Consider the following 12,894-nt stretch of genomic DNA (forward strand, 5'->3'; position numbering starts at 1 on the left):
CGCTTCAGTGAAGCGTGTGGGAGACTTGCAAGCGCTCTCAGTGAGAGCTTCTTGTATGGAGTTCGGGCCAAACGACTCTGTAGTCGTATTGAAACCGAAGCATGGGTACGTGCCTAAGTCCCTCAACACACCGTTCAGGGCTCAGGTCATCTCCCTGTCGGCCCTGCCGGCCTCAGAGGACGGAAATAGCTCCCTTTGCCCGGTCAGGGCATTAAGAGCTTACGTGTCCCGCTCCGCTGTTTTTCGACAGACGGAGCAGCTCTTTGTTTCGTTCAGCGGACGCTCCAAGGGGCGAGCCGCGACGAAACAGAGTCTGTCTCGATGGGTAGTGGACGCCATTGCGCTAGCCTACGCATCTAGAGGTTTGGAATGCCCTTTGGGCATCAGAGCACATTCCACGAGAGGCATGGCCTCTTCATGGGCTTGGTATAGCGGAATCTCGTTACAAGATATCTGTATGGCGGCACGCTGGGCCTCCCCGTCTACATTTATTAGGTTCTATAACCTAGAGGTTCCTGCGTTGCAGGCTAAACTGCTCTCGGTCTAGAAGACTATGTATTAGTGTCCTGCCCCGCGCTGCGGCCCAGGTCACTTCAATGTTAATATGTATAAGTGTTCCTGCCCCGCGATGCGGCCCAGGTCACTTCAATGTTTAATGTGTATAAGTGTTCCTGCCCCGCGCTGCGGCCCAGGTCACTTCAATGTTTAAGCATCACTCACTGACAATGTGTCCCATGAGCATGCTATTACCCCTCATATATATCTATATTTACATATATATGCTATTATGCCTTAAGAGGCACTACTATAAAGGGATGATGCTAATTTAGCCGCTCTCCCTATACTTCTTGGGGTAGGCACTTGTATACCAGGGCGCGCGCGCCCTTAGGTGTCTGTGTCGGTCCAAGAGCACGCACGGCGTTTTACATGGGGTTCCCGTAGCGTTCTTCGACGCAGTACGAGAGAACTCTACGTAAGAGAACGTACTCGGTTACTAACGTAACCTCGGTTCTCTCTAGAAGAGGGAACGAGTACTGCGTCTCATGGCCGTGCGTGTCCGCGCTGCGTCGCTTCATTGACGAAAATCGGCGTGTTAGACAGCTATGCTCGTATTTATAGGCCTAGGCCACGCCTGTTTGGGCGGGAGGTGACGCAGAAGGGCGCGAAGCGTCCTCATTGGTCAGCGTCTCTGGCCTCGCATAGGCTGTGCTTTTCTGGCAGAGCAGCCAATGGGTGAGCTGTATTGCTCCGCCTAGGTTGTATGCTTCAGAAAAGCGTTTTACAATATTACAAAATTAAGGATTAATTTTAGGCTTCAATCTCGACAAAGAAATATCTTTCCCGTAGCGTTCTTCGACGCAGTACTCGTTCCCTCTTCTAGAGAGAACCGAGGTTACGTTAGTAACCGAGTACGTTTTACATTGTGAATATAATCAAAGCTAAATGGTAGGACACCATCAGATTTTTTTAGAAAGGAAAATAAAAAGGGAGAATTAATAAATTATGAATAATTTACTGCCATTGTGTGAATATGTAATCCATAATAAAGTAACTGTAATCAGATTATGAGCATTTCAAAACATAATATAATCTAATTACAAGTACTACATTTTTGGAATATGATTACGTAATGAAATAACTTACTACACAGCACTGTCTGTATGTTTAAGAACATTACATTTAAGACCTCTTATGACTTTATCCAAGATTATTCAAGATTGAATTTAATTAAAAACCGATGAGGCATGAAAAAGTTTTTTTAGGGAGAGATAGCTTCTGATCAATGGACTGTATCACTGGTCAATAGAGAAGGACAATGATACTTAGGGACCTGCACCAATTGATTAAATAAAAACCTTCTGAATGAATTATCATAGTGGTGTGAAAATAAGTGTTAAGCAAAAATACTGCTAACCTGCAAACAAATCATCTGCCAAAAGGTCAATATATAGAGAGCCATATTAAATGAGGAGAGTTTGACTGTGCCAATGACAAGACTATAGTTTTGACTGTGTATGTTGATCTAGTATCAGATAAAGTGGCATTTCTTTTTTCTTTTTCTTTTACTGAAGTGTGATAAAAAATTAATCTGTTTCCTTCTATTAAAACTACATTATTCAGGCAATGTTTGATATTATTACTATTTTATTAACTTTTTTTCACAAACACACACACAGTGTAATAACACTTTACAGGTGAAGTGGCACTAGTACATGGATGGACAATTCCTGCCCTAGAGAGCTACTGTCCTGCTGTCCTGCAGAGATTAGGTCTATCCCTAATTCAACACCTTTTTAAAAAATAAAACAAAATCAGACCAAAGTCTTCAGGATTACTGGATAATTACAGGTAGGATTGTTAGATTAGGGATGGAGCTCAACTCTGCACCATCAATGCACTGGTGTCAACAAAACTCTCTTTGTCTGTTATAGGTCACCTAACAGAACCACTGGTTGAGCCAATGTTTCTATGTCTCTACAACAGAGACATTTTACATCAATAAAATATCAGTCCAAACATTTGAAAGTATTATTAATTTTACACCTAGATCATCTAGTATAGTATAAAAGACTATATACACAAAAGGCCTGTTCTGGCGATAACTGTTTCTCATGGGGTCATAAGGTATTCTCAACATGCAGGGGTTAGTCTGTGATTTTATTGCTGTCCAAATCCAGAATGTCAGTGTTTTTCTCCCACCATAAGCGTAAAAATCCCTAGCCGAATTACCTACTGTTTTTCTGATAAACACCAAGGTCATGAGGTGATTTAATGTAATTTAGCTGTAATTTGGATGCATTTTAATCTTTAACCTATACACTTTTTCTACTGAAATGCTGGAAAGTATTTACAAAAACAATATTTCATCACCGCTCAAATGAGAACGAGAAGAAAAGCAAGAAAGCATTTGAAATGGCAACAACCATATACATTTAAAAATATAAACCAAGCAGCTTTATGTTTAGCTCATGTCAATAAGAGGCTTTATTAACTTATTTCCGCTAATTTCCACATTTTAAAATGACATCTATTTAGATAAAATATAAGACAGAAAACTATGTTAACTATAGCGCGTCTATCTTCTTATTTTTAAACAGGAGATATAAATAACCACATAATAAATAGGATATTATTTTCCTATTTTTAAATAAAATACACATTTATTATAATTCCAAGCATGACATTTTATTTACAGCAGACAATCATGTGAATGACCACGTGAGCAGCGTGTTCCCGAGTTCGTAGGATCACAAAACTCGCTCCTCCACCGTAAATAAATGGCCATCCGAATGCATGAGTTTACCACTGAGGTGCCATGCAAATTTATTTTCAGACGTCCACATGAGAAATGATTACCGTCCGAATCAGGCTAAAGACGGTGTATTACTCTGAATGGGAGAAAGTGCAGTGCACAATATGGCGGAATAAGTCCCGCCTTCTAACTAAAAGAGCTAATCGCTGATTGGCAAAGTCTTTGTGTCACTGCGGCTGCTGTTAGAAGCTTTTTTAATGCTTTTTGAGCATAAGAAACAACATTTATGACACAGTTTTTGTAAGGCTTCATTGGTGATTTCAAATATGAAATTTAATTGTAAGCTTTGTGAACAGCTTTGGAGAATTTGATGTTTCCCCAATTAAAGAGATTGGAGCTGTACTTGCATGACTGAAATAGCTGCCCGAGAGGAGTTTTAAAGATGGCCGCCGACTGAAATGACTTGCCTTAAAGGGACTCTGCTAGTATAAACACAGGTCAGGTGGCGATGACGAGTCTGGGCGCGTTGGGCATGAGAGGGTGTTCCAGGTGTGTGTAGTCTTCAATAAGATCTGAGATAGATGATAGTGCCTCATTAAATCCAGCCAACTCCATGCCATCCACTGCTAGATAATGATGCAAGTGAGCCTGAGGGCAGAACAAACAAAACACCATTAATACATACTGTATATATCGACACAAAAATATAGGAATGTGAAGCAAAATTTCAAACCATGTGGCTTTAATTTGAAATGATCTCAAGTTTGTGAGACAAAACAACTATTTTCAAAGGTGAAATGTATAACTGTTTAAGTTAAAATACTTTCCAGTAAAACAATTTTAGCCATTTGGCTTCCCTGAAAAGTTTAAGTCCTGTGGCGCCATCATCCCAACCATAGCCCGGATTCACGAAACATTCTTAAAAATACAATTCTCCTTTACTTGACATCTTAAAAGCCCACGCATGACATGAAACCATTTACTTCCCCTTAAACTGTCATTATTATGAGAACTAGTGTCTGTGCAAACAGAAGGCAATTATGAATATGGCACATGTGTGATATGCTATACAGTGGTGCTTTGGGACACACCTTCCTACGGTAGAGTTTCACAAAACGTTCCCTTAGATCAAAAAAGGTAGATTTCACACATGTGTTGTTGGCTAAGGCCAACAGTGAATGTGAGTGACACACAGGAGGGACTGAACACAGGCTAGTCTTCCATCCCTCCTGATTCCATGGGACAAATGGCAGGGTGGGCTTTAGCCTAAAAAAGAAGAAAAAATAACAGATTATTGTTTACTTCGAAATAGACACAAGTACATGATCATGGATTATATACAGATCACTTTATTAAAAGAGAGATATGCTATGGCTCTATTCCTACTTAGACAGCATTTTAAAAGCATCACAGGAGTGCTCCTAATGCAAAGCCTTTAAAATAGTAAACAACAACAACAATAAATATGCTGCCAGTTGACCAAAATGTAGGACAGAAACTTTCAAGGATAAGACAGTGGATGAAACTAAAGAAATAAAAATAGTAATATTACTATAAAGTTGAAGTATGAACATTTGCCTCTCTATCTTCTGTTTGAAAAATATTAAGGTGTATTTTCATTGATCCGATCACAAGTGGTCAGTTGAGAGATGCATTACCATTTACACCTGGTATTAAAGGGACAGTTCACCCAAAACTGTAAATGTTGTCATCATTTACTCACCTTCATGATATTCCAGACTCATAGGACTTTTATTCATCTTCAAAACACAAGTGGATATATTTTTCAACAAACAAACATAAAGCACATCAAATATGATCAACGACAGCTCAACCGTTCTTGCTTCATGAACGTAACTCATTTGTTCTCGAGTATCAAGCAAGAACGTTTGAGTTTCCATTTTTGATGTTCATTGAACGATGTTTATATCTGAATAAAAGCCTAGATTAAATCTGTTCATTATATAAAGATATTATCATTATGTGGATTACTTTTACAATGTCTTTGAAGGTTCAAAGTTTAAGGTGAATGGATGGAAAGAAAGCTCTCGGGGTATATTAAAAAATATATCTTAATTTGTGTTTCATAGATCAAAAAGTCTTATGCATTCGGAACAACATGAAGGTTTATTGATTTCATTGGTTTATTTCATTATTGTGTGAACTTACCCTATAAAAAGCACTTCAAATGCGTTCAGATTTCGTCAAGATTGTGTTGCCTGTTTGATGTGCAAGTTTAGTTTCTTGCTAACTATTTGCATTTTGGTAACCCAACTGACATCGAAGATTTTTTATTTATTCTTTATTCTCTCTGTCAAAAAAATTATGTTCGCATGAGGATCATGTGCGAGCGCCTATGAAGAGGTTAGGATGCTGCCTTAGAAACCAGCTGCATGTGCACAGTTAACAGCTTATCAGGTTTTTAAGTGACAATACAAAAGATATGGATGGAAAAAATAGACTAAACAAATGGAATTATGGGACAGACAAACCGCTCAATATTCCTGCGCAGATCTGACATCTGAACGTTTCCACGCAGCATAAGAGCACAGGCCAGATACAGGTTGTGTTTGGGGTCGGCTCTGATCAGCTGATGATCCTTACTGAATGCATCTGAGAACATCTGATCCAGCCTACAGAAACACAGCACAGCATTCACTTATTCACTTGAGGATGACATAAGACACTAATGCTTCTGTGGCAGGATTTTTCAACTTTGCAAGAGTTCAGCTCTAAACAAAGACTATAAACTATAGAATAACAATACAAAAACAAAATGTATGATACAGTTGTTTTCATTGGTGATTTCAAATATAAAATTTAATCGTAAAGTTGGTGAACAGTTTTGGAGGATTTGATGTTTCCCCATTCAAAGAGATAAGAGCTGTACTTGCATGACGTAAAAAGCTGCCCGAGAGACATATTTTTCACTTATTACAAGCTTAGATAAATACTATACAACAAAGTTATGAATAAAGTAGAGTATTCTAATACAGCTTAATTAGGCCTAAATGTAAAATAACACTAAAGTGTTCACTGTATAAATTAAATATAGATTCATATTTGTTAAAGCTGAGTTTAGTTGTTTGATTAACATTAAATGTGCAATAGGTGATCTGGGAAATGCTAACTTTAGCCTGCTAGCATTGAAGCATACGATCCCGCCTTACGGCAAATCGCCGTCCAAAGCCTCGCCTCCTCCAAAACACATGAACACACACAGACCAGAAGAGAGACGACAGGGACAACGTTATTGGATTACGTCATGTGTCATTCGCCAATGAGAAAACTTCACAGTTCAGTGAGTAACACAGTCCTACAATAACGTTTGCCTGCCATTCTCGCTCTATCTGCACAGCGTATGTGAACACACTGATGACGTATGATGTCTGTGTGTACAGGTGCGCAGTGGTGTGAAAACACGTTAACTGACAGGGAACTCCGCTTCGCGTCGTGACCACATTACCACCTCGGGTGTGCATTATTTTTCGAATAATTCAACGGCCTGTCGTCAATTATTCCTTACATCAGGGATTCTCTCCTCAACCACCAGTGTGCAGCATCCACTTGAATGATGCGACGGCAGCCACAGCAGTACCAGTGCGCTCACCACACACAAGCTATTAGGGGCGTGCCATATCATACCGTCCACGATAATACCGGTATACATTTTTACATGATACAAAAAGTGTCATATTGCCATATCAATGATATAGCGACGCGATGATGTATGGCGCATTTCCGTTCCCTAGCGCGCAAAACAACAACACTTAGGCCGTGTGTCCACCAAAGCGTTTTTAGCCAGCTGAAAACGCTTGGCGTTCTGCTAAAAACGCAGAGCTATGTGCGCTTGAGAGCGTTTTGGCAGTGCAGTTTTTTTTTCAGTTGAGACGCTTCGTTGCTATTCACAGAATATCCGTTGGTCGGTGTGGTATTAGTCCCGCCCCTCCTCCACTGTGAATGGACGGTTGGGTAAAAAGTGACATTGATGAGCGCTGCGTTTTACCGAAATTTTAACATTCTTCAACTCTCGGCGACATGTAAAAAATGCCGAACGCTCAGCGCTTCAGTGTGAAAAAGATGCTCAGCGCCACGTTATGCTCATGACGTTTTAAAAATGCTGCGCTCCCATTGAAAACAATTGAGAAAAAAACACGCCAGCAGCGTGAAAAAAACGCTTTGGTTGACACACGACCTTAGTGTGAGAGCAGCCTGTCAGCCTCCAATGACGATTTAGTACATAAAAAGAAGCTACTTCAATAGAATGGAAGAGGTTTGGTTACAAGAGGCCAGACCTTCAACAAAGCACAATATTTAGAAAAATATGCACAAAACAACTGTTACCGCTAAAGGTGGAAACACAAGAAGCAAAAACACACCGTCAAGAACAACCAAACTTTCTCCGAGATGCAATTTCACCCCACAGCGTGAGTGTTCAGCGGTGCTGCCGCGTCTTCTCTCTCTCGTCTCTCAAAATATGTTGCACAAGGCACGCGGCAATACTTACACTCTCGCGTTAAGGATTTTAAACTGTCGATTACTTGCGCACTCTCTGAGAGATGTTTTCTCTGCGCGCATACATACAGTAAAGCTGTCTCACAAGAAGCTTGCGAGTAACAAAAGTTATTTTTCACGGATTATATAAAACGCAAAATTGTGTCAAAATTCTGGTCTTGGTTAGTATACTCGTAAACAGTCCAGGATTTCCCGTCGCACTTTGGAACTAAGACGGCCGCCTAAGCAACACATGCCTGCCGCCTTAACTACATCGTCAAAAAAATTATACGAGCGATATCCGCCGCGTTACTCTGTCCTGTTTTCTCCCTTTCAATCTTTAAATATGTGTGATCGTGTGATGCGTCCGAACAGCAGCATCTAGTGGTTGAATGTCATCATTCTACAACATTATTTATCCGGGGAAAAAGAAAAAAACTTTCATCTGGCATTTGGATTGCCGCCAATCAACCTGTCGCATCAAGGTAAGACAATTATTCTAATTTATCTAAATTCTATAAATACTAGAATAATCTAAATTCTATAAATACTATAATTCTATAAACAACCCATCAACTGTTCGCTTGAAATATCTGAAATTATTTTGCGTAATGTATTCTTATCAAGGCTAGTTGCATTTACAAAGTTGTTGTATTATAGCTATAAGTTTGATAATTGCACGGGATTTTCTCTCGCATTGTACACAGCAAAATGGACAGAAAAACCCAGCCTAAAATTGCGGTCTTCTTCGTACAACGAAGCAGGCCTACCTCACCATCTGCACTGCCTCCCCCACCTCCACCGCCGGATCCCCCGCAATCCTCTAAACACCGAGGTAGTGGGTGGAACCCGGAGTGGGCTGGCTGTACCACACAGAACACGGTGAGTAGAGTGTTATTTATTTGATATTAAATGTTGAAATATTAAGTATTGACTAAGCTATATTAAATGAGTTATTGCATGTTTTTCAGATTGTGCAGGATGCACCGTCAAAGGGCATCATGTGGCCCCTCTCAAAGGCTTGTCATAGAGGTCCCCTGCACTAACTACAGGCACAAGACATGGACTCACACTTGAGCTCAACCAATCACGTTCATTGAGTGGGCATTGCAGCCCAATCAAGCCAAAGTAAGTGTTTGAGTTGTTCAGGAATAACAAACTAGTGTGATTAAATTATTTAATTGAAACTAACAGTAACAGCTTATTGGATGTTTGTTTATTAGGTCTTCCCATCAGTGAGGCATTTCAGCCCATTTTGAATGTGGAGCATGAGGCCATAATTGGCGGCTTTAAATGTCTTTACTGGCTGGTAAAGCCTAAAACCGTGTACCATACCAATTACCCGGCATTGCTGGATCTGGCAGACCTCCTAGGCTGCCAATATATTGCCAAATTGAAGGTAAGAATTATATTTCATTAGTGTACATTTGCTGTCATGGATTTGTAAATTTGCCAATTTTTATTTTAGGAAAACAGAATGGCACAGCAAAATTGTTGACCGACACCTGGCCAGGATTAGTGTTGGTGCACTGTGCTGCTCATCGCCTGGCCCTGGCATGTAAAGATGCAGCAGAGGAAGTGCCATACATGAAAACTTTCAGAAAGCACCTTCAGGACCTGCACCTTTATTTTCAGAATAGTGCAAACCCCACTAGTGCTCTAAAAGCAGCTGCCAGTGTTCTCCGAGTAGCGGACCTGAAAGTCACAGTGAGTGAAAACATTGTAGGCTACATCAAATTCCTTGTAGAAATATGGATTTAAATTAATTGCCCTACCCCACCACAGGAGGTTAAGGACACTAGGTGGCTATCACAAGAGAAGGCCATTTCAAATCTTCAAAGAAATCTGCCTGCAGTGCTTGCTACACTTGCTGAGCAGGCAGATATAAAGGAGGACCCAGTGGCACGAGGGTTGTACACATACTGTGCAACTTACAGATTATTTGCTGCTGTTTACCTGCAGGCAAACATCCTACCCTACCTGACACAACTTTCCAAATTGTTCCAGAAGGAAGATGTCATTTTCATGGCAATCAAAAACCATGTAAGTTGTCATGTCACATTGATTTTTATTTATATAATTAAATGGCAGTTTTCCTCTGTAAATGAAATCATGTTTAATTTGCATGTCTATTTAGGTTCCTGTTACTATTGAGACATTAAGAAAAATTAAAGCAGCAGGTGAACAGCAACCCGAGGGCTCCTTTCAAGCTCAGGTCAAAGAGAAGGTGATCTTAATATCGATGCCGAAGAAGAGAGGGGGAGACGTTGGGCGCCTCTGTCCAACCTCACCTTATGGGCACGTTTTCAGACACAAGTTAGCAAGCTCAAGAATTAATAAACAATAACAAGTTTCTGAAATATTATCAGCCTAAATTAAAATGTTCTCTCACATCTAATGTTAATAGGTCATGGGAGCCCTACATTGACAGCCTCATTCAGCACCTGGAGCTGGTTTCAGCAGCTTGCAATTCTTAGTGCCTTTAGTGCTCTGGGACCACCAGGACCACAAGGTGATGAGAGTCATACCATCTCAGACCTACAAATGCTGGCCAAGCAGTTCTCGCCCATCAATGAGAAGACACTTCTCCAAGAATGGCAGAGCTTTAAAGTTCTTACAACAACTGGAATCTTAAAAGTGAGTCATTAACATATATATGAAGTTATTCATGTAAGTTCATGCATATCTGTAATTGACCAATGTTCTCATCCATCAGGACAAGTCCCAGCTAGACATAATGACTGCAATGGCATCTTGGTATGATGAGCTACATCTGCTTTACCCAAACATGTCCCTCCTAACAACAATCGCCCTAACAAAACCTGTCTCAAGTGTGAATTGTGAGAGGGATTTCTCTGCGATGAATAGGGTAAGTCCATCATCATCACTAAATCTTAGATTCTATCAAAATTGTAAATATTACACAAAAGTATAAAATAATCTAAATAATCTTTCCGTGTATAGATCAAGACAGACTTGTGGAACAGACTGCAGGGCAACAGTCTGACAGCCTGCATGAAAATAAAATGGTCCACTCGTAAAAGAGTGCAATTACCGAAGGGCCCTTGAATTGTTTTTTTCTAAACCAAGGAGGATAGCCTGTAGCGATGCTAGGTGTCAGCTCTGCCATAAGCAGTGACTGTTATGAGCTTTGCACATTTTGACAGAGGTGGGAAATTACTTGAGTAAAAGTACTTTTCTGAGTTAATCGGAGTTCACAAGTTTTGGGATGTCCCAACGTAAGACAAAAGTTATCAGGTAAAGGGAGTTCATATCTTAACAGTTACCTATAAAACAAATAGAAAGAGTAAGGGAAATATAAATCATGCTCACTGTTAAGATGTAACCTCACTTTACCTGATAATTGTTGTCTTACGTTGGGACATCCCAAAACTTGTGAACTCAGAAAAGTACTTTTACTCAATTAAATTCCCACCTCTGCATTTTGACAATGTTGTTTTGCACTTTCTTTTGCACTTCAGTGTTTTATAGTTTGTATAGTGTTTGTTAAAATTCAGTTGTTGTTGTTTCAGTTGTTATGTTGTTTTGCACTTTTTAGCACAAATATTTGTAAATATTTGTATAGTTTGTTAAAATTGCACATTGCAACTGTTATTTTGAAAAGCTGGTTATTTATAAATTATAAATTGTTATTTAAATGTAATATTTAGTGTTTATTGTTAAATTTAGTACAGAGCCTGTAGTCTATCATATAAACAAGCCCTCGGTTTAACGTCTCATCCAAAGGACGCTTTGTAGACAACATGTAGACAACATTTCTGAATGGTTAGTTGATGAATTTATGTAGCTTATGTGTAGTTATCTTCTAGTCATTGATTAGTATATTCTGTCTTGATAATCTATAAATCACGTTCCCGGGGGTGGGGTTTATGTAAATTTCAGGGTTAGTGATGTCACTAACCCGGGAGGAATGTCGTGTAGTCCCTACCAGCTGTTTGTTGTAGTCCTTAAAAAGCAATTTCTTTAAAAATAAATATCTCCCTTTGCTTTGAACTTTGAGCGTTGTAACTTTGCAGATGTTGTTTATGCTCAAACACACTAACTAAAGTTAGAAAAGTGAAATCATAATCAACAAAAATAAAAATCATGTTTAAATTTTTAGACACTTTATGGCATAGCTACCATAAAAATAACCTGAAGTTATCATTAAGTAAATTTCACTATGACTGATTTTTGAAATCTAATTTATGACTGGTATGAATGTTTTTATTATGAATGTTTAATTATTATTATTATTATTTTGTGCTGTATTAATTGGATTCTGTGTTATTTCTGTTTCAAAAGACAATAATAAACAAGCAGCCATTACGGGGCCAAGCGCAAAAGCAGACGACGAGATATGCCTACATGGCTGAAAGTGTGAGACAAACTGCAGCAAGGAGCAATTAAAGACATTTGAAGATGAATTTTGGCAAAATGGTTGAAAAATCACATACAATAACTAAAAATATGATTATCACTTTCGACCAGTAGGTGGCGCAGTTACGAAACTGATGTGATGTGGTCAGAGTGAAGTGACAATGACACATACAAAGTTTGGTGTCAATATGTCAAGGCATTGCAGATATAAAGCCTGAATAGTCATTTTGGCATTGTGCCTCAACTTTGCCACTGCGGTATACAAAAACGGTTTTGTCTATCGACACGAAATCCATAACTTTCACTCGGCACGGTCTGGAGATGACACGATCTGATTTTGGTGAAAATCGGACGTTCGGTCTAGGAGGAGTTCGAAAAAGTGTGTTTTAAAAGAAAATAAAGATGGCGGACAGGAAGTTTGGCTGACTATGGCAAAATTGGTATCTATGTTTTCAGCATAACCCAAGGAATCTATTGAGACCAGTGTCATTACTATAGGCAAATTTATTCAAAAGTTATTAGCATTTTTGGAAATTTCATTATAACTTTTGACCAAAAGGTGGCGCTGTCTCATAAATTTTTGAGTACCTTTAGGGAGTTGTACTGATGACTCATACTGAGTTTCGTAACGATACGTTCATGCGTTCATAAAATACAGCATTTTAGCACATAATTCAAAATGGCCGACAGCCAAAATTGCCGATATGGGAAAATTGGATATCAGTCAACTCAGCACGACGCCCTGAATCTAACGAGACCATTTTTGT

The 12,894-nt window shown here is 39.3% G+C and overlaps 1 protein-coding gene across 1 annotated transcript in view; it reads right to left on the reverse strand.

The window, feature by feature from the left end:
* Positions 1-1,419: 1,419 nt before the first annotated feature.
* tube1 (tubulin, epsilon 1) overlaps positions 1,420-12,894 on the reverse strand; it is a 44,247-nt gene continuing 32,772 nt past the window's right edge. The window contains exons 10-12 of the mRNA XM_079638985.1: positions 5,746-5,886; positions 4,345-4,519; positions 1,420-3,901 (exon numbers count right to left, since the gene is read on the reverse strand). Of these exons, the coding sequence (XP_079495111.1) occupies positions 3,752-3,901; positions 4,345-4,519; positions 5,746-5,886 (466 nt within the window). The 3' untranslated portion in view covers positions 1,420-3,751. The remainder of the gene's footprint in view (positions 3,902-4,344; positions 4,520-5,745; positions 5,887-12,894) is intronic.

Source organism: Phoxinus phoxinus, assembly GCF_949152265.1.
Source record: "Phoxinus phoxinus genome assembly, chromosome: 16".
In the NCBI taxonomy this organism is placed as follows: Eukaryota; Metazoa; Chordata; class Actinopteri; order Cypriniformes; family Leuciscidae; genus Phoxinus; species Phoxinus phoxinus.